The sequence below is a fragment of the Anolis carolinensis genome, chromosome 4 (genome assembly GCF_035594765.1).
Source record: "Anolis carolinensis isolate JA03-04 chromosome 4, rAnoCar3.1.pri, whole genome shotgun sequence".
NCBI lineage: Eukaryota > Metazoa > Chordata > Lepidosauria > Squamata > Dactyloidae > Anolis > Anolis carolinensis.
Window position 1 is genome coordinate 184,359,722 of NC_085844.1, and position 22,338 is coordinate 184,382,059.

The window sequence follows — 22,338 nt, forward strand, 5'->3', positions numbered from 1 at the left end:
TATTTATAAATTGATGTATTTATATTTAAATTTGGAGATGCCTCACAAAAAGGTTGAGGATGACCAACAACCTACACAGAATGCAGCACAACATACAAACACAATTAAAATAGAGTTCTAAAAATCATGTATTAAGTCAGCAGCTAAATAGACGAGGCATTTAATATCCCATAAAAGCTTTTGCAAACCAAATGCATTTTTATCTCACACTTGAATTACAACAGCAAGGGTCAGAGCTGGAGTGCTGCTTCTGAAAGAATCCTGCCATGTGTGGTAGGCCTGCAGAAAATATTAATCAAAGGCACCACAAACAGAACTTCCTCAGCTCATCATAAATAGTCAATACTGGTGGAGAAGACCCTTCAAACCGTGGTCCTCAATTATTTCAAGCTTTGTATATTTGTATGGAAATCTTGAATTGGTTCTCGTAATTTAGTAGTAGCCAATGCAGAGATTTCAAAACTGGAGTTATATGGTCAATCTTTGTTTATTTACAGATTTGATTAATATGTTCTCTCTAGGAATGTTATGTCCTCTAGTGTTACTCTATGGTCAACTTCCCCCTGGAGAATAGTAATAATAATAATAATAATAATAATAATAATAATAATAATAATACTTTATTTATATACCGCCCTATCTCCCAGAAGGGATTCAGGGCGGTTTACAACAAAGATACAGACATACAATACACAACAATATAAAAACACATTATTACACAAAAAATTTACATTAAAATAACAATCAGTAAAATCACAGCAGCTTCCAATTGATGTCAATAATGTCATAGGTAACATAGACCATGATCAGGAAAAGATGAGACTGTACAGTATATTTCATGCCAAGTCGGTGGAATAGCTAGAATGGAATTCATTCAAACACCTGCTGAAATCACCATGTTTTTAGCTCCTTACGGAAAATATGTAGAGTAGGGGCCAGCCTAATCTCCTTAGGGAGAGCATTCCAGAGCCATCCACAGCAGAAAACCTATATAGGGAGAAATATGAATAGCTATTTAATATTAATTGCAATCTGACCTTTTTATTTTTGTTGTTATATCCTCTGTTTGAATGAACTAACAGAACATGTCATAGGCTTTTATGTCATATATTTCTATAGCCTAACACTGCTAGTGTTTTTAGAGTTTTATTATTGTTGTTTTACAGGATTTCCTTGCCACACTAGAATATAAGAGATAATATTTTAAGAGCATTTCAGCATTCAAATACAGGCAGTTTCCAAGTTATGAACAAGATAGGTTCTGTAGATTTATTCTTAAGGTGAATTTTTATGTAAGTTGGAAGAGGTACATTTTAAAAGTGTAACTCCAACCAAGCTTTGGATAGCACAAGGAAGGGTTAATACCCCTGTGATGTTTGTTTTGTCTTCTGTGCCTTTGTTCAGAAGATTTCACCTCATTTTCTGTCCCTGTGATAATTTGATACTGAAAAATTTGACTTGTTCTGGAAACAAGGATCGGTGATAAAGCTTCAGTGGAGACACTGTCCCCTCATGATCTCTTTTAGGAGTGAATTTCCCTTTCTAGGGATAGATTTATCTCACTTCCTATTGTCTCACCCTCATTCTTTATTATGAGTCATTTGTAAGTCACATTCTTGTAACTCTGGGACTGCCCATAATAGAATACCTATGCTGTTTTATGAATGAGGGTGTGTACCATTCCTGGACATAACAAGCATTTTGGAATGAAAGCAGATTGTAAACCGAATTTTTAAAGGGTGTATTACATCTTGCAACTTCTTTGTTAAAGTGGAAATGGAGCGTCTTATCAATTTTGAAATAGGGAACAAAAAATAATCCTGTGGATCTAACATGAGATTTGTACATCAGTGGTGAATTTAGCTTTATGTATCCTAAATTTCACATCTGTATTTGAGATTGTTCTTTTCACCAGTTAAAAAATGAGGAAACCCAGAGCATTCTAGCAAATGTGGATTCTTTAGATATCCTATGCACACTGCAGCCCAGGCGCCGTCACATTCATGAGGATTCTGAATACTTCACAGTTCAGTTTAACCCTGTTGCATGTCTTTTTCTGTAGTAATGTATCCATAATGGAAACATGAAGTATTAGGAAAAGCAACTTTTTATACTATGAGGATTTGTTTCCTTTAGATATTAGTTTTCCAATATATTCATTTGTTTCCATTTTGCTTTTCTATAGAATGCAAACTCTTAATGGGATAATGCACAATCAGTATCTGTTTGCATCCCCACAAAAGTGGGATTGATGTTTTGTAAGTAGCCTCTAGTTTAGAACAGGTTTGTGTAACTTTGATCTTCCAGATGTTTTGAACTTCCAGCCCCACCCAGCATGATTGATCATAAAGGAATGTGGAGATTGAGGTCAGAAACATCTATAGCATCAAAGGTTTTCCCTCCTTGGTTTAGAGTTTCTTTTCACAACATAATATTAAAGAGGTCAGTATAGTTTTAAATAACATAAGAATTATGCTGAATCAAGCTACAGACCTAAGTAGTCCAGAACATACAACTAAACAGATGTTCATGGGAAGAAAAATGACTGGTACAGTTAATAAAACCTGTAACAAAGAAGCTTATTTTTTTACAAAATCCTTTTACAGAAATCCAACCCAACCTCCACATGTTTTGTTGTTGTTGCTATTGCTGTTTTTGTCTTCTGTCTAGCTAGAAGTTTTTGTTATCACCATTGTGACTGGAAGGATGGTTAAGGAGAACAAAAGATTTTGAGAACAAAAGATTTTCAGTATTGGGTTTAAGGAGCATGCCTGCAGTAAACAATGCAATAAAGAAAGAATGGGAAGCTATTCTATGGGTGCTTAGATAAAACAAGCAAGGTAAAACAACTAACTCTAGAGTCATTTACTGAGTGTGAAGAACAAAGCTGAAAGGAAAGGGACACGGGAATTATCCTGCCTCATATTGAAAAAGTATAGATCTTTAAGTTTTGCTTTCAGATAGAAATCACAAAAAGTAGAGGCTGTTGAAAGAAAAAGAATCACCCAGGGGTGCATTTGTGATGAAGCTTTCAAGTGGGCACTAGAAGATTCAAAGTATTTTGTTTATTTATCTGACCTGATAGTTTCATTTCTCATTTTCTGCATAATGTTAGTATTATATAACCACCTATTCCTAATTATGCTTCTTTCCTCCCTTTGTGACTCCATTCTCTGTGCATGTATTATTTAATGTGTTTTTTAAAGTTGAGTCCACTCACAGCATTTTACTTTCTTAGCTGTTCACATTTGATCTTGCATGCAATGAGATTTCAAGTGGGATAATTGATGTCATATTGAATGTGGCTGTATGAGTGAGACTGATATCTATTAAATATTGTCAGTGACATTTAAAAAAAAAACACAAGATTTTCTTCAGTGATTACTTGCAGCCCTAATGTGAGCTTGTGTGTGCCATTTTAAAAGATAAGTGATAGGTACCAAACTTATTATCTTCCCTCTATCCATAATGAAGACATGAGGCTTCTGGCAGAATTGCATCTACACAAAATATTTTTGAATAAGTACTGTAGAAAAATCTTTATATTAGAGGTTATCATAAAAAATGAAAGGTTATATACCATATATGGTTAATGAATGTTGCAAATAAACAAAATATAGCACTGCCAAATAGCATTTCAAATAGCAGAGTTGACTTTAAAAATGTTACAGCTCCTACAGCTTGTGTATGCATGGATTTTTTGTAGAGATGTGATATATTATGTAATGGCAACTAATTTTCTGTCATTCTGTAAGATAAAGTCCTGAATATAGCAGTTGGTGTTCCCCAGAAAATATTGAGACAGGAACTTAGATAAATTGGCTACCTAGAAAAAGAAGAACTTAAATTCAAAAAAGGTTTTGTTTAATTTTGGGAATGAGTTGGTGAATTTGGATGCCAAGTCATTCATTAATTTATACTTGTTCTGGTTTTGGGAGACTTGCAGATCTTTGGAAATAATTTAGATTGACTTTGACTTTGTTAACATTTAAAAATGTACATATACCACCTCTCTTAATTTTTCTATTAGGAACCATATCTATAGTAGAAAGATGTTTGCATATTGGTGCACTTCATCAACCACAATCAAGATACTACTTATGCTGTTTATCCAGATTGTTTCCATATGGGATAGATGTGTGAAGCAGCCCATGGAAGAGTTATTACTTCTGCTTAATATTTCTCAAATTTTAGAAGACAAGAGTATACAAATGGTCTAAGAGCATAATACCAACAAATTACTAAGCATGGGTTGATGTGTGGGAAGACTACCTTAAAGGTTCAGTACCAATGGAGTTAATCTCCATTGTAGTATTTTATAGGCGCAATCTATTTATTTGAAAAAAACAAAACTTTGTTAAACATCATTCATAATACAGGGCACGATTGTTTAATTTATTTAAAGATTCCACAACTCCTTTTGTATTACAGTTTCCAATAAAAGCTACTGACATATTTAAATTGCATAAAAGTAGTTAGAACATATGCCTTTGTTTGCATACCTGGAGGCATTAATTTGGTTACATGTGTCCAGCAAAGCAGTGATTGAAGAGACTCCCATATAACAATGTGATACCAAAGACTTAGTTTATGATGTACTAGCTGTGCTCGGCCACGCTTTGCTGTGGCTTAAGTGGAATAGCAGTGGAACTATAGAAAAAGCAGTTCAGTACACAGTAATGTTATGTAGTAATTACTGTATTTACGAATTTAGTCCCCAAACATTGCAACATTTACTACGAAAACATTGACTACTAAAAGGCAGACTGCCTTGGATAATACAGAACATTGGATAAGTGAAGCTTGGATAAGTGAGAGTGTTCTGCATTGTCTGTTTGGAGGCCAAGTGTGAATGTTACCATTGGCAAGCTTGATTAGCACTGAATGGTCTCGCAGCTTTAGTGTCTGGCTGCTTCTTGCCTGTGAAACTGTTTATTATTATTGCTGTTGTTATTGTTATTATTATAATTGAGGGGTAAATTGAGGGAAAGAGGAGAAACTGAAAGTAATTGAAGGAGAATTCTTCCTCCCTCCCCCTCCTCCTCGCCCCCCTGTCCCTCCGTGGCGTTGGTGTTCCTCTGTTTTGCAGGGCGATGTGAGCCAGGCCATTCCCTCCCTCCTTCCTCACTCTGTTTCCTTCACGGCAATGAGGAGGAGGAGGAAGAGCATGGTGACACCTTCTTCTTTGCGCCGGGGCAGAGGCGGCGGAGGAGGCCTGCCCGCCCGGCCCTCTCCTCGCTGCCTTTCCCAGCCCTGCTGCCGGCCAGGCCTCGCCGGAGGGCGGCGGCGGCAGCAGCAGGTGGCGGCTCCGTGCAGGCCTCACTGCTCCCTCCTCCCCCGGCGCCGTCCCCAATCCTGCTCCATCTCCTCCGCCGCCGTCGGGCCGTCACCATGGACAGGTCCAAGCCGGCTTGCCTTGCGGCTTCGGGCCCTTTCCTTTTCCCCTCAGCCGCATGTCTTCCCTTCCAAGGGTGGGGGCTGGGGCATGCTCCGCGCATGCGCATATGTTTTTTTTGGGTTTTGTGGATTTTGTGGGACATGGATGTGTACTTAAGTTTTGGTTTTGTCATCTAAACACAGCGGGGAGGACCCTGTGTTGTGTTGCCAAGTTTCGTGGTTCTGGGTTTTTTAGTTTTATTGTTTTAATATAGAAATGGTCAGAAGCTTTTTATATATATAGATAGATATGTAAATGTATTGAGTAGAGCAGTTATCTGAAGTCTTCCCCATTTTCAATATACTCTAGAACAGTCATTTTTGTGTTGCTTCTTCCATATTGCGTTTTTCTTTTGATTTTGAAAGTATTCATTGACTGTTTAATTCCCAAGAACTCATAAAATATATTTCGCAAGGCATTGTGTTCCTGACATATTTGTAGTGATGTTAAGATTCCTTCACGAAAAGATTGTGTTAAAAAACTATGCCTTGCCTGTTTTGGAAGGGAGCTCTGTGATGGTCTGCAATCTTTCTCATTTAGGTACTTCAGTTCTGTCATTCCCACAGTTATTCTGCTGTGGAGCTTCTGGGGTTACTGCATTGAATCGAAGACAAACTAAGGTGGCACTACACAGCCTGTTTTAGTTCATCTTAAGACTATAACAGTGGATAGCAGCCCATGGCTTTAGGACAGTTCTTGGCTTAATTTCAATATGCAGATAGTGACATTAGGCTCTAGAAAGACTTCTGCCCTCACTTGACATGAAAGAGAAAGAAAATGTTGGCCCTATTTTCTGCTGATTTTGGCTCCGCCTAGCACTGTGACCAAAAATACTAGTAGTATCCTATCCCTGTTGTAGGAACTTTTCGGTGGGGAATATCTTGAAATGTTAAATTTTAGCATGTATGGCCTTGATTTAGTAGTGGTTAAGGACATACTGCTTTTGTTAGAGGGGGAATGGAGAAACTAAGAAGATTTTTCGTTCTACCTGTTGCAGTGAATTGCTAAATATCTGGTTAAGGTTAAAGTACTTTCCTCTTCCTGGGGAAATGCAGCAGAAGTCAGAGGTGTTCCTTACAAGTTAAAGAGTGACTGAAATTTCTCCAGCAGCTGTTCCAGTGAAGGCAAAGATGTGAGTGAAGGCTGTTCCAGCATTAACTTTCCATTATGAATAAGATGACTCATTGTATGAGGGTTGCAAGTTGCAAAGCCCAGCAAACAAAATCACACTTCCTTTTTGTATGAATGCACAGTTTTTGATATTAAAAAGTTACTTCAGCATGGAATCCATATTGGCTTAGAAGCTCTCCTTAAATGATTCAGATATTCAGTAGTGAGATCTCTTGAGATCTTCATGCATATTTCATGCTGTTATTTTTAGTAACTGGCAAGGCCTTTTGAGAAACTTGAACTGAGTTTGGCACTGTTTGCACAAAAAGCTATTTTGTTTCTTCAGTCAGTCAGTCAGTAGCCTTTATTTCGGTCAACAAACCATTGGCTAGGATCAAGTTATAGTACAGATGTAGTACAGATCAAGTACAGATGGAATACAGCATTTGAGTAATTTATGACAATTGCATTTGACTTATGGTTAATAACAGGTATGTACAAACTCTATTGGCTATTTGACTAACTTTATAATCTAAAACAAAAACTGTTTGCAGATTAGTAAACTGTCCCCTAGATATTCTTTGTTATACTCTCAACACTTACAGATTTTTCATGAAGCACTTGCGGCTTTTTGCCGCTGAAAAGAGAAATTTAGCCACCTGCTCCGTTATCCTTTTGTCAAAGTCAGACAGTAAATAACTGCGGTACCAATTTAGGGTTCTTCCTGGCCATTTAGTGAGTAGAGGTGATATTAACCTTAATCTATCATCTTTGTAAATTGTACAAATAAAAAGTACATGTATAACAGTTTCGACATTTCCCTCCCCGCAAGGGCATGCTCTGTGTTCGTATTTAATGCCTTTGTATCTGCCCTCTAGTATGGCTGATTTGAGTGCATTGAATCTGGCCCAGCTAAAAGCAAGGTGAAACTTTGGTATATTTAAGTTTTCTAGATATTTAGCACCTCCCATAGAATTAAATGTTAGGCCTAGAGTCAATGGGGAGCATGTGGAGCGCGCCTGAGTCATTGAGGTTTGTTTGTCTATGTCACTAATTCGCTCTGCTAAGATCTTCACAGTCTTTTTATACTCAAAACCCCTCAGTATATTCTCTGAAAGCCCCACTTGCCTAAACTTCTCATTTAATGCTTTGATTTGGTGGGATTTGAAGAGGTCTTTTTGAATCAAATATATATATCCTGCTTCAGGTCCTTTATATATCCTCTCAATCCAATATCCTAGGGCCCTTCTCCAAGCTGTTGATTCCAATGAGGCTGTTCCTGATTCAAGTCTTAAAACAGCAGATGGAACACAATTGGGGACAGCGAACAGTTTTCTAAGGAACCCTGATTGAACTTGTTCAGCTTTAGATGAGAAGCCTGTGATCCAAACAGGAATTGCGTAAAGTAGCTGGGCTGTTACCTTTGCTTGGAAAACCTTTATTGCAGCGGGGATATATTGACCACCTTTTGTGTAGAAAAAGCGTATTATAGCTTTACTACTGGATAAAGCATTTTGTATTGCCATTTTTTGATGACAACCCCAGGAGCCTGAGGCCTGAAAGGTCACCCCCAGGTATTTAAAGGAAGAAACTTGTTGTATTAAGTTTTCTCCTATATACCAGTTGTATCTGGCACGCTTTTTTGAGAAAATCATGATTTTGGTTTTACTGTAGTTTATCTTTAGCTGATTTTTCTCACAATATTCGTAGAATGCCCTCAGCACTCGCTTGAGTCCTACCATGGTGTAGGATATGAGGGCAGCATCATCTGCATACAGCAATAGGGGTATATTGGTGGATGAAATTTTAGGGGGATGTCCATTTGGTAGTGAAACATGGGCGGCCAAGTCATTCAGGTATAAATTAAACAAAATAGGGGCCAGGATACAGCCCTGGCGCACCCCCCTGTTGACAGCTATTGGTTTTGAGAGGTTGCCTTGTACACCACATCTTACTTGTGTTGTAGTGTCTGAGTATAAGCTCTTGATCAGCCAGAGCAATCTTTTGTCGATTGTGGTCTCCTGCAGTTTTTGCCACAGCAAATTTCTTGGGACAGAGTCAAACGCGGCTTTTAGATCAATGAAAGCAGTATATAGTCCCTTGTAGGGACTTTTTTGGTATTTTTCAGCTAGGTGGTTTAGCACAATACAGTGGTCTATGGTAGACCTCCCTTTTCTAAAGCCTGCCTGTTCCTCGCCTATTATTTTTTCGGAGTCCAACCAGTCTAGGAGCCTGTTATATAAGTGGCGAGAATAAAGTTTTCCCACCACCGAGAGCAGGCTGATGGGACGGTAGTTTGCTGGGTCGTTTTTGTCCCCTTTTTTATAAATTGGGATTATAATAGATTTTGACCACGGGGCAGGAATTAGGGCTGTGCGGTTAATGTGTGTGAAGAGGGGGGCCAGAAAGGCTGTCCACCATGAGATGTTGTTTTTTAGATGTTCGGGGGCTATTTGATCTGGGCCTGGGGCTTTACCGTTTTTCAGTGATGAAATCAAACTTTTAATCTCCCTACCGGTCACCGGGGACCATTGTGGTGCATCTGTGCTACCGAAGGAGATCACTGGATTTTCTTCCCACTCCCTTCTGGGTATCTCTTCATTTGACCCATATAGTATAGTAAAATACTTTTCCCACACCTGAACTGGTATATGGCATTTGGGAGAGGTTTTCCCAGATCCCAGCATTCCCGTGACCAGGGTCCAGAATTGCTTGGAGTTGTTGTTTAAGGAAGCATCTACCAGGGCATCCCATCTTCTATTCATTTTCTCCCTCTTGTTTCTCACTAACATGGCTTTGTATTGTTTTTTGATTGTATAGTACATTTTGGGGAGATTCTGGGAGTTTTCTGCTCTATAGGACTGGTAAATCTGGTTTAGCTTCTTTTTTAGTATTGCACATTCCTTCTGTGTATCTGTTGTCCCCTCTCCTTGGCTTTGGGTCCTAAATCTGCCTACTAATTTTTTTCCTGAGACTATTAATTCTTCTGTGAGATGTGAGTATTTTGATATTGCTTCCTCCGCACTTTCTGTTTCTGCTATGATCTTTCCCAACTCCGCCAGCAAGAAGGGGTCTGAAGTTGCTGGAGGTTTGTTTTGCTTCTTTGTATCCCATCTAAGTCTGTTTCGTCTTATGTCTAGGGTGGAATTATCTAGATAGTGTTGTGGACTTAAGCGTTGCGCATTAGGAAGACTTACTATATAAGAAATCGGGAGATGGTCACTTTCTGTTCTGGATACTGTGGTGAAATTCTCTATATGTTTATACAAGTGATTAGCTACCAGAACGTAATCTATCACACTGCTGCCACTTCCTGATATATAGGTAAATTCGGCACATCTCTCAAATTTAGGGTCTCCATTTATTATGTTTAGGGCTAGTCTTGATGTCAACTGCGCTAAGCATATCCCAGCTAAGTTGATCTTGTTATCCTTAGATTTCCTGTCAATCTTGTTTAAGTGGTCTTCCAACTCTTCCAGGTGCCATAACTTAGAGGCAAATAAGGTTGTATTATCAGGGCCCAGACGAGCATTAAAATCTCCTGTAACAATTAGTTTGATATATGAAGATTTTTTTCTATTTGTTTTATGTAGACAAATCTATTGTGGCAGTTCACAACCATGTCTTTTTTATTTGTGAATGTTTACTTTTTTAAAGGCTGAATTAAATTCACCATAATTAATATAATTTTACAAAAATGTTGCTGAAAGGCTTCTTGGGATCTTATAATTTAATTGAAATGCTAATTTGATATCTCAAAGTCCCTGGGCCAAACCTTCAAAGTTGGTGGATACTGTGAATATCTCCCACCATGAGCAGAGGGAGGTCTATCTGCTGAGATCTTCATTGAACGATGGCAGATCTTTCTGCCACTGTAGCTATGTTACAATGTTCCCTTCAGGCAATTTAAGTGGATGTTATATTGGGTGTCTAGAAATCTTCAGAACCATAATTTGTCCAACATGCCCTTATTAAAAAGAGCTGAAATTTATTCTATCCTAGGAACTAGTACAGAAATAGAAAGCAATAGGAAAAGAGCTGAAAATATGCCCCTTGTCCCCTTGGATCCAAACTAGAATGAGCCAACTGAATAAAGGAGGTTGATACTACAGTAGAGTTTCGCTTATCCAACATAAATGGGCCGGCAGAACGTTGGATAAGCAAAAATGTTGGATAATAAGGAGGGATTAAGGAAAAGCCTATTAAACATCAAATTATGTTATGATTTTACAAATTAAATACCAAAACATCATGTTTTACAACAAGTCGACAGAAAAAGCAGTTCAATAAACAGTAACATTATGTAGTAATTACTGTGGTCAAGAATTTAGCACCAAAACATTGCAATGTATTGAAAACATTGATTGCTAAAAGGCAGACTGCATTGGATAATACAGAACATTGGATAAGCAAAGGTTGGATAAGCGAGACTGTACTGTATCATCATTGGTGCCATAGATTTGCACTTTAAAATTTGTCATCAAATAAAAATTTGTCATCAAATAAAATTTGGGCTCAGGCTGTGGCGCAGGCTGGAGAGCAGCTGCAATGAATCACTGCAATGAATCACTCTGACCAGGAGGTCATGAGTTCGAGGCCCGCTCGGAGCCTATGTTTGTTTGTCTTTGTTCTATGTTAAAAGGCATTGAATGTTTGCCTATATGTGTAATGTGATCCGCCCTGAGTCCCCTTCGGGGTGAGAAGGGCGGAATATAAATGCTGTAAATAAATAAAATAAAAAATAAATAAATATGGAAAATAAAACAGTGACCCACAGATTGGAAGCACTTAATGTAATATGCATATTTGACATCAGTATATGACATCATACATATGAAGTAAATTTAAGTCTACAAAATTCTGTGCTATTAATTTATTTTTCTCAGGTAGTTTCAAAGGTGCTGCAAGATCCCTTTGCATACTGATCCAGACTAACATGGCTGTGTCGTTGAATTTTACCATAAAAGGGGTATTGCATCTTAGGGCCCATCTATACATGCCAAATGAATATGGGTCAGTGGGGAATGGACCTTAAGGCATCCACATGATGCACAAAGCCAATTCATCCTATATACAAGGCAATGTTATTTAACATGTCCTTGCTTTACGTTAACTGAATTAAGAAAATGCTTCAGCCCTTCCTCACACTTTGGCCATGTATAAATAGTTGGGAAGGCTCTGATTTGGACACCATTCCAATCTCTCCAGGCTTGGGCAGCCCAGACAAGGGATAGTATTTACTGTCACTATCAGTTGCTATCGTAGCAATGGCCATGGAGTGCACAATTGCTCCTGATCATTGCTCTTGATCATTGCTCCTCACCAGTGATGATGATAGTGCCAGCACTATCTAACTCGGGGGTGGGGGAGGAAGAGGGGGATCATCCCTACTTCTTTCCCACCTCCCCTCTCCAATCATGCTGGCGTTTTGGCAAGTATCAGCACTGGGGGATAACTATGATCATAGCGGTGACCATGGAGTGCACTTTATCTATCTATGTGAAGTCTTGAAACCAAACCCCAGCAATGACCAAGGGCCAACAATATGCTGTGATTTCACTAGAAAAGATTTGGACCTACAAGAATCAAAGCATAAGCAGAGTACAAAACTCTGAATAGTAAAACAAGCACAAAGCTAAAATACAAACTACGAAATAGCAAAACTTGAAATAATGATAATGATTATGATAAGAACAATTTAAAGTCAATACAAGTTGAAAAAGGTTTAAAACTACAGTTACCTTCTATGAAAAAATGTGAGGTGTGAAACCATAACGCTCAAGGGGCAAAAAATTAGATTTGTACCTTTAGCCCATAGCAACCAATAAGATTCCACTTAATCATTTATAGGGCATAAAATTTAAAAATTTCGATCTTTTGCCTATGTTCCCTTTTATATCCAGGAGACATGCTAGAAGAAGCTTTCCAGCGTGAATCTGATTATGGCCTTGACCAAACCAAAACAAGCCTTTTGCAGCTGCAAGAGATAATGTATCCACTCCTCAGGTTGCTTCAAAATTGAAATGTGCTTATTGAAAATTGGGAAAGATTTTAATGTTGTTTTGGGGTCTTCAGCTTATGGTGACCCTAAGGTGAACCTATGACAGGGTATTCTTGGCAAGACTTGTTGAAATATTTGCCTTCCTCTGAGCCTATGAAAGTGTGACTTGCCCAAGGTCACCCAATGGGTTTCTATGACCAAGCAGGAATTGAAATCCTGATCTCCAGAGTCATAGGCCAACGCTCAAGATCCTACATATTTTCTGCTAAAGTTTTGTTAAATTTATATTTAAAGGGAGCTTTTTCCAAAAGTGAAACTTCACTGAGAAAATTCTTCCTTAAATTTACTCAACATTGAAACTATTAAGCAGATATGCTTGACTGTACAGATAAAAAATTACTTATAGGCAAGCATTTATCTTCATTACCAATGATACCCCCCCCCCCATACACACATTGTCATGAGAACCAGGGAATTTATCTTGCTCCACTTGGTGGAAGAAAAAATTCAAGTACAATTGTGTGAGTTGTAGCAGGCCATTTTCTTGTTCCATGGGCCAGTCTTGTGACAGAAAAAAACCAGAAAAAGTCAGGAAACTATTTGTATTAATCAGCTTCTGAAAATACACGATTTTAATTGTTCCCTGGCCTTTAGAGAAGCTTTTAGGACCTAGTAAGTGTAAACCCCACCAAGTAGTGATTCATCGATTGCTGCTCAGCAATTCTAATGCACCTTTCTGAATGAGAAGGAGCCAAGTACCAGCTGGGACTGATCCCTGATTGCCAGGGAAATGTTTCTAAGTAGAATTTATGTTGACATTCTCCAGCATAACTAGTAGTGAGGATTGTAGATCAGGAAAGAGAATTGTTTGGTAGTACACTTGTAGAATCCCTGTGCTGTCCCAAATGTCAGCTTTCAAATACACTGAAACCAGATGGACTATAGAATAACACACCTAATTAGGAAGATACCATTGCAGTAAAATCATTGCAAGTCTCCTTCCTTGTTTCTCATTATTGGCTCTTGAGTCCAGAACAGCAAATTTGGCCTACTGGCAAGTGATGGGGTGCATCTCACACATGTAGGAAAACATCTTTTTGCACACAGACTCACAAACCTCATCAGGCGCACTTTAAACTAGATCCACTGGGGGAGGGGAACAACAGCCTGGCGAACACTATATTACCCACGACCACAGGGAACCGCCAAAAGGCTAAACGGAGGGCTGCACAAACACAGCAAGGACCAAGTACCGAAAGCAAAATAATCCCAAATAAACAGCTTGAGGGAAGGTCACAGGGGCTTACATGTCTTTACACTAATGCACAGAGCATGGGAAATAAGCAAGACGAACTCCAACTTTTAGCACAGCACCATACGTACGATGTCATAGGCATCACTGAAACCTGGTGGGATGACTCCCATCACTGGAATGCAGCCATTGAGGGCTATAACCTCTTTCACAGAAATAGAACAAAGGGGAGAGGAGGGGGAGTAGCTTTATATGTCAAAAACAGTTACGTTGCAGAAGAAATGCAAGACTGTAATCCGGGAAACCACCTTGAAAGCATCTGGATAAGAATCAAGGGAACCGGGACTCAAAGAGATCTCATCGTGGGTGTCTACTACAGAACTCCGAGTCAGGATGAAGGACTTGATGAAGTCTTGTGTCAACAGCTGACCAAACAGGCACAAAGAAGAGATATAGTAGTCATGGGCGATTTCAACTATCCCGATATCTGCTGGAAAACAAACTCGGCCAAGAGTACAAAGTCCAACAAATTCCTCACTTGCCTTCCAGACAATTTTATGATCCAGAAGGTAGAAGAGGCAACAAGGGGATCTGCTATTCTTGATCTAATCTTAACAAATGTGGAAAACCTGATCAATACAGTCAAAGTGGTCGGATCCTTAGGGGCAAGTGACCATGTGCTCCTGCAGTTTGCGATACAAAGGAAGGTTGAAACTAAGACAAGTCAAACACGCATTCTGGACTTTAAGAGAGCTGACTTCCAAAAAATGAAGGAATTATTGAGCGGCATTTCATGGACACCAATATTAAAAGACAAGGGAGTTAAGGTTGGATGGGAGTTTTTTAAAAGTGAAATACTCAAGGCGAAAATGCAAACAGTGCCAACAAAGAAAAAAAATAAGACAAGTGCGAAGAAGCCAGAATGGATGTCCAAAGAACTCTAACCGGGCTAAGACTCAAAAGAGACATGCACAAGAAGTGGAAAAGGGGAGAAATAACCAAAGAAGAATTCAAACATATAGCCAACTCCTGTAGGGAAAAGGTTCGCAAGGCCAAAGCACAAAATGAGCTCAGGCTTGCCAGAGACATTAAAAACAACAAAAAAGGCTTTTTTGCCTACGTTGGTAGAAAAAGGAAGAATAAAGAGGCAATAGGGCCTCTGCGAGGAGAAGATGGGGTGATGGTGACAGGGGACAGGGAAAAGGCAGAACTACTTAATGCCTTCTTTGCCTCAGTCTTCTCACAAAAAGAAAGCCATCTTCAACCTCAGCAACATGGAATGGACGAAGGATTAGGGGAAATCCAACCCCAAATAGGGAAACAAGTTGTCCAGGAACACCTGGCCTCTCTAAACGAATTCAAGTCCCCAGGGCCAGATCAGCTACATCCAAGAGTATTGAAGGAACTAGCTGAGGTTATTTCAGAACCACTGGCAATTATCTTCAAGAGTTCTTGGAGAACAGGAGAAGTCCCAGCAGATTGGAGGAGGGCGAATGTGGTCCCTATCTTCAAGAAGGGAAAAAAGAATGACCCAAACAATTACCATCTGGTCAGCCTCACGTTGATACCAGGCAAGATCCTGGAAAAGATCATTAAGGAAGTGGTCTGCGAACATCTAGAAACAAATGCAGTCATTGCTAATAGCCAACATGGATTTACCAAAAACAAGTCATGCCAGACTAATCAGATTTCTTTTTTCAATAGAGTTACGAGTTGGGTTGATAGAGGGAACGCTGTGGATGTAGCCTACCTGGATTTCAATAAGGCCTTCAACAAAGTCCCCCACGACCTTCTGGCAATCAAACTAGTAAAATGTGGGCTAGACAAAACTACAGTTAGGTGGATCTGTAATTGGCTAAGCGAACGAACCCAAAGGGTGCTCACCAATGCGTCGTCTTCATCTTGGAAGGAAGTCACGAGTGGAGTGCCGCAGGGTTCCGTCCTAGGCTCAGTTCTATTCAACATCTTTATTAACGACTTAGACGAAGGGTTAGAAGGCACGATCATCAATTTTGCAGATGACACCAAATTGGGAGGGATAGTGTGCCGTCGTGCCTGGGGCTGTAACTCTTAGTGAAAGAGGCATGGACGTGACATCTTTCCCCAGGGGATTGCTTCTTGCCCTCCTTTAGGGAAACTGGAACTCCCAAGGACCAAAACACTGTAGATAACTCAAAAACTGGGTTTATTGTTCACAAAGGGGGTAAAAGAAAATATACATTACAGTCTTTTATTGTTTTAAGTCCATGGAGCTTTTCCAGATCCCTCTTTCTCTGGCTGTGAATGCCGGAGCAAACTCAGCCTCAGTCCAGTGACCTATATCTGAAGACAGAGTCTTCCTCTGTTGCCAAAGGACTGATGTGAAGGCGCTTGAGACTCCTCAACATTGTTCAGATTGGCCCTGAACATGAAGTGTAAGTCCCAAGGGTAAGAACCTCAGAACTGGTGCTGAGAGGTAACTTTTCAAGGGCTTTCAGAACCAAGTCTCTCTCTCACGTCCATCTGGTAGAGAGCTTGCTGGTGGAATAAAAGGGAGGAAACACTGTCCTACTCCAGGAAGAGGTGGAGCCAAACAGTTGAGCTGAGTGAGCAATATAACAGGTGCAAACAACATTGATTGACAGATATAAATAACCAATCCAACTACATTTACAGGGTAAGGGCAAAATCAGGCATGATACAACAATTCAAATCTTGCAACTTATAGTTTGACATATAGATAGCGGCACTTGCGCCGTCACAGATAGCTAACACTCCAGAAGACAGGAGCAGAATTCAAAACGATTTTAACAGACTAGAGAAATGTGCCGAAACTAACAGAATGAAGTTCAACAGGGACAAATGCAAGATACTTCACTTCAGCAGAAAAAATGGAATGTAAAGTTACAGAATGGGGGACGCCTGGCTCGACAGCAGTACGTGTGAAAAAGATCTTGGAGTCCTCGTGGACAACAAGTTAAATATGAGCCAAGAATGTGATGCGACTGCTAAAAAAGCCAACGGGATTCTGGCTTGCATAAATAGGGGTATAGCATCTAGATCCAGGGAAGTCATGCTACCCCTCTATTCTGCCTTGGTCAGACCACACCTGGAATACTGTGTCCAATTCTGGGCACCGCAGTTGAAGGAAGATGTTGACAAGCTGGAAAGCGTCCAGAGGAGGGCAACTAAAATGATCAAGGGTCTGGAGAACAAGCCCTATGAGGAGCGGCTTAGAGAACTGGGCATTTTTAGCCTGCAGAAGAGAAGGTTGAGAGGAGACATGATAGCCATGTACAAATACGTGAGGAGAAGTCATAGGGAGGAGGGAGCAAGCTTGTTTTCTGCTGCTCTGCAGACTAGGATGCGGAACAATGGCTTCAAACTGCAGGAAAGGAGATTCCACCTGAACATCAGGAAGAATTTCCTCACTGTGAGAGCTGTTCGGCAGCGGAACTCTCTGCCCCGGAGTGTGGTGGAGGCTCCTTCTTTGGAGGCTTTTCAGCAGAGGCTGGATGGCCATCTGTCGGGGGTGCCTTGAATGTGATTTCCTGTTTCTTGGCAGGGGGTTGGACTGGATGGACCATGAGGTCTCTTCCAACTCTACTATTCTATGATTCCATGATTCTAGATATTTATTACACTTGTGGATCTCCAATCCTATCCACAAAAACTCTGATATAAATCAGGTAGGTAGCCTCATCCAGGATTAAGAGCTAGATGACTATTCACCAACCTCACATGAAGCACTGTTACCTTTGCCTCAGACCATCAACAGAACCACTTTGGCTGCCCTAGCATAAATAATCTAGGCTGATTCTCTCCCCATTTTCTCTAGTCTCTACTGCTGTGATGTCTACTCCATTTTTCTCTTTTTCAAATATATCTTTCCCAGAAGCAAGCAAAAGCTGCACAGCTGTGTAAGCTGATTAAAAATAAAAAATACAGGCAGGCATACTTTTCTTAAAGCTGTAAACAATCGGGAAGTGTGAAATCTACTCTTTCAAACAACCACAGTTCCCCACACTTTCATTCATCTTTGAAGTGTCTTTTTCTGAGAGGTTAGCTGTCCTTAGCATCACTCTGGTAATAGTGGGTCTGCTGTCAATACAGTACTCCCTTTATGCCTTGACTCTTAAGAAGCAGATGCAGTCTGGTATATAGAAATGAATTGCTAGTAAGTGCAGAAAGGTCTGCTGCAGAAATTGACAAAATGTTGTTCCCTGCGGACTGAAAAGAAAACAACCCTGATTGTTGTAGTAGTGTAATCCCTAAGTTTTATATTTTGGGGCTGTCTTTGGTCACAGCTTCAGTGTTATGAATATACTTACTTTTTTCCCAAAAAACCATTCTTGGCAGGGGAAGAGGGAAAAGTGGTATTGTTATCGGTTTCTGACTATAGCATGTGCATGGTTCCTGTACAAATATTGTGTATTCGCTATATACAGTTTCTCATTGCATCAAATGTGATGCTGCTCTAAGTTAGCTGAATCTTGTATTTACTTCAACAGAGTACTTGCTGCAACCAGAGAATGATTGATATATCTTTCTACTATGCTGAATTAATTGGTTCATAGCAGAGATCACTGTATATCATAATCCTGGTCCACAAGTGGTAAACAACGGCATTTTTTGTGAAGTGGCCTTGAACACTCCTGGCATAAGATACTGAGAAACTTGAGCTGGCTCCTAAAATCTGGGCCAAGTGGTTTGGTGGCTAGCCAAAGAACATGTCGTTTTGCTCCTTAGATCCTTGAGTAATTTGGACAGTTTGAAATTAACAATTCTTTGATTTCCAGTATAGCAAATTATATCAGTCCTTGCTTAATATTAAGGCAGTGACATTTAGAATGCAATGTTTTAGTCTGAATTTATTACAGGAGTTGTGTAATATGTAGAATGTTGTGCATTCATGTTTTGGTAATACATCTGTGTGGCTCTATTGTATGTGTTAGCTTGTGGAAATATTTCACAGTGGTATGCTGTTTTGAGCAATCTGTGAATCTAAAGATTCCCAAATAATCAAACTAAACCAGAACTTGTTATTGTGCAAATAATGGGGGAGAGAATAATGGTTAATACCCTCCTCCAGTCTGTCTCTCTCCTGTTGGCAAAAAGTAAGCAGTGGAAATCTAGGCTCTGTTAAGTTATGAAAGACTGTTGTATTTGCTTATAGTTTTTAATACAGAAGCATTTTAAGGAAGTAGACATTATAAGAGTCAGTATGACTGTGTCTTGTTTCCACACTTTTTGCTATCTTGTTATTTGACGTAGAATCATCGGTGTAGAATTATTTTCCTTTTCTTTCTTTCTTTTTTTTTTAAAAAACCCATTAAAGTAGAAATAGCAATGTGTTGATTTTCTGCTGGGCGCATGACCGCCATCTGAGTAACTTTGAAATGTCCTCATATAGTTTTCTCACAATTTGCTTATGTTCACAACTTAGTATATTATTTATACAGCCTTATAAAATCATTTAACATCCTAGTAAAAAAAAAATCAACCACCTTTGCTATCAAAAATGCATTGTTTTGAACTCCAGTTTTAACTGTAATTTTATTGTTATAATGACAAATCTTTTTTCCCCCAGTATATCAACTGTGGTAACCTGGAACAATTATTAGACGGCAATCAGCATCTTCCCTGGACAGTGAGAGTGAAACTGGCCTTGGACATTGCTCTAGGACTTTGTTATCTTCACTTTAAAGGCATTTTCCATCGAGATTTAACATCTAAGGTACTATTATTTCATCACATTAAATTATTTTCCAACAGATGTGTTACACTTCATGGAAAGCTAATATTGTGAGGTAGTTTTGCTCTCCCCAACCCTCTCAGTGCCTCCAGCAGTAAAACTGTTACATAAATTGTCACTTTAAAGGATTGTGAGAAAACACTGAAACATAGTTTAGTGGATTAAACTTTCCCAGAAAAACTCATGTTGTGGAGATGTCTGAGAGGAAACTAACCTGAAATAGAGGTCAAAGTAAATGGGTTAGGATTGTGTTTCCGAGAACACAGTTGCACAACTCAAATTTCCTTAGTTTGATTGCCAAAAATTATCCTAACCCCTCGTTACCGAAATTTAGACAACCAAATTGTTTGAAAGAATAAGAAGTTGCAGGTACAGAAATTTGTCTTGTACACCTTTCCTAAAGGCTTAATGTTGTGTATCTAAATGCTCCCAGTAATGCAGATTAATGTTCCGCAGGCAAATTAAGCTGCTATCAGGTTATATTGAGCCAGCTGGTGGTTTTACTCCAAAAGCTATTTCAGATGTTGGTAAAACAGCAATAGGAGCCTGTGAAGTGTAGTGGTTGGAGTATTGGACTAAGGCTCCGGGAAACAAGGGTTCAATTCCCCATTCAACCATCAAAATTCATTGGGTGACTTGTGGAAATCATACTCAGGCTTAGAGGCAGACAAAGGCAAAAACTTCTCTGAACAAATCTTGACAAGAAACCCCCACAATAAGTTTGGTTTAGGGTCACTGTAAGTTGGAAACAATTGAAAGCATGCATCAACGAAAACAGAAATCCAAAATCTTGTATAAATATTAATTTCAAGATCTCTCACCACTGCTATTATTTCCAGTTGCAGCTAGTAGTGTGGAAATTATTCATTTTTCTTTCCAAATCCTTTGGTAATTTTTGAGCTTTGCTTAATTCCAAACTGCTGGAGAACAATCAGAAACTTATCATCCCAAAATCTATATTTTGTGATGACACTAACTCATAAAAAGAGCTGCCATAAAACTCAAGAGACTGATTATGATTTTAAAAATATTTCAGAAATAAGATGCATTCGCATTAACAATAGAAGCTGACATGTCAGTGCTGCAAATGACCAGCTGGGATGTTCTTTTACAGTCTGCCAATTCTGTAGAGATGGAATACAGTGGAATAAAGAGTTATTGTCTCTGGTGTTGGAAGGAAAAATATCCCAAACTTTCCCCTGTTTATGGGACTCTTTCAAGATTTCACTATACTAATTTTGTAGTTCTTCATGAAACTCATTCCAAACAGAGGCAGATATTAACTGATAATTGTGTGGAGTCTTCGCCATGATTTTTTTTATATCTGAAATACCAGAATAAGACATTTTAGCTGAACAGTATTTAGCTTGCATCATTATCATTTAATATTACAACATATTTCAATTGGTGCCACATTAAAGGAATTCTTTTTGGTGATGTCGTATACATTGACTATAGTATGCTGGTTAAGAGGCTGAGCAACAAAGTGGGAAAACCTCAGTTTGAACCTCGTTTAAACCATAAACTTAGTACATGCATTAGGCAAACCACCATTTCGGTGTTCACATCTGCATTGCAGGAGATAATTATATATATATATATATATATATATATAGAGAGAGAGAGAGAGAGAGAGAGAGAGAGAGAGAGAGAGAGAGAGCAGTGATTCTCAACCTGTGGGTCCCCATGTGTTTTAGCCTACTCCCAGAAATCCCCGCCAGTATACCAGCTGTTAGTATTTCTGGGAGTTGAAGGCCAAAACATCTGGGGACACACAGGTTGAGAACCACTGCTCTATAGGTTGTAATGACAAAAGGTAACTTATGGGCAACACTTGGAACTCTCTGAAAGGGGCATGTGTTTTGTGTATATACACATTCTTATATATACACACACCTAAAGCTACAGTCGAATTGTTAGTCCTAAAAAGAATAGTCACCATATGTGTAAGTTCTGCTAACCCCATTGGTCTATTATATTTTATTGATCCTACTTTAATTTGATTCAAGCACATTTGAGAACACATTGTGTGGAATTCAAAATTAATTTGCATGTTTTTTTATGTTGAGCAAATTTTCAAGTATTTATTTATTACTGCACTTATACCCTGGCCTTCTCATCCCGAGGGGGACTCAGAGCGGCTCACAAAAAAAAGCACAATTCAATACAACTTAAAACCAATTAATTAATTCTGTTTTTATAAACAGAAATTTCTCATTACCACTTCCCAATTTTATAGACCATATGTTAATAATCCACTAATTTCCCACCTGCTTTCCTGGCATATTAAAATTCTCTATTGGCAAGAATATATAGTATTGTTAGACAGCAATATTTATTTGAATTCTATCACCATTATGCAATGGCTATATAATATTTTTCTTACTATAATCTTAAAATGCAGAACTATATGTTTCCTGTTGCCTGACTCATTTGTCATTGCCATTTGACAGAACAAGTTGCACTTAATTACTGCTGTATGAGTGCAACTGCAACAACACACCTGAGTTCCTTTCAGAGGAATTTTCTTTCTATAACACAATGGGAAAACCAATAGAAATGACATGTGGCATGGAGAAGTTATTGCTAGTGCCTATCTGTTCTTTGAGGGAGGAAAAGATAAATGTTTCACTTCCTTTGCAGGATTACACTGCAAAGCAGATGTTAAGCTCCCCCAACACACAAAAAGAGCTTTATGCTCTCTCACATCTGTTTATGTATAAACATTTATTAACTCTTTAGAGCCTGTTTGGGCTTCTTTAAGAGACTTTCAGCAGAAATTTCTGCCTAAGGCACAACTTGGA

General features: G+C 39.0%; 1 protein-coding gene across 2 annotated transcripts in view; it reads left to right on the plus strand.

Annotated features, from left to right (window-relative positions):
- The window catches only part of tesk2 (testis associated actin remodelling kinase 2), a 78,466-nt gene that overhangs the window by 35,016 nt on the left and 21,112 nt on the right, over nt 1–22,338 (plus strand). For both annotated transcript variants that reach the window (XM_003220261.4, XM_062979626.1), the window contains one exon: nt 19,370–19,516. In XM_003220261.4, coding sequence (XP_003220309.1) covers nt 19,370–19,516 — 147 coding nt within the window. The remainder of the gene's footprint in view (nt 1–19,369; nt 19,517–22,338) is intronic.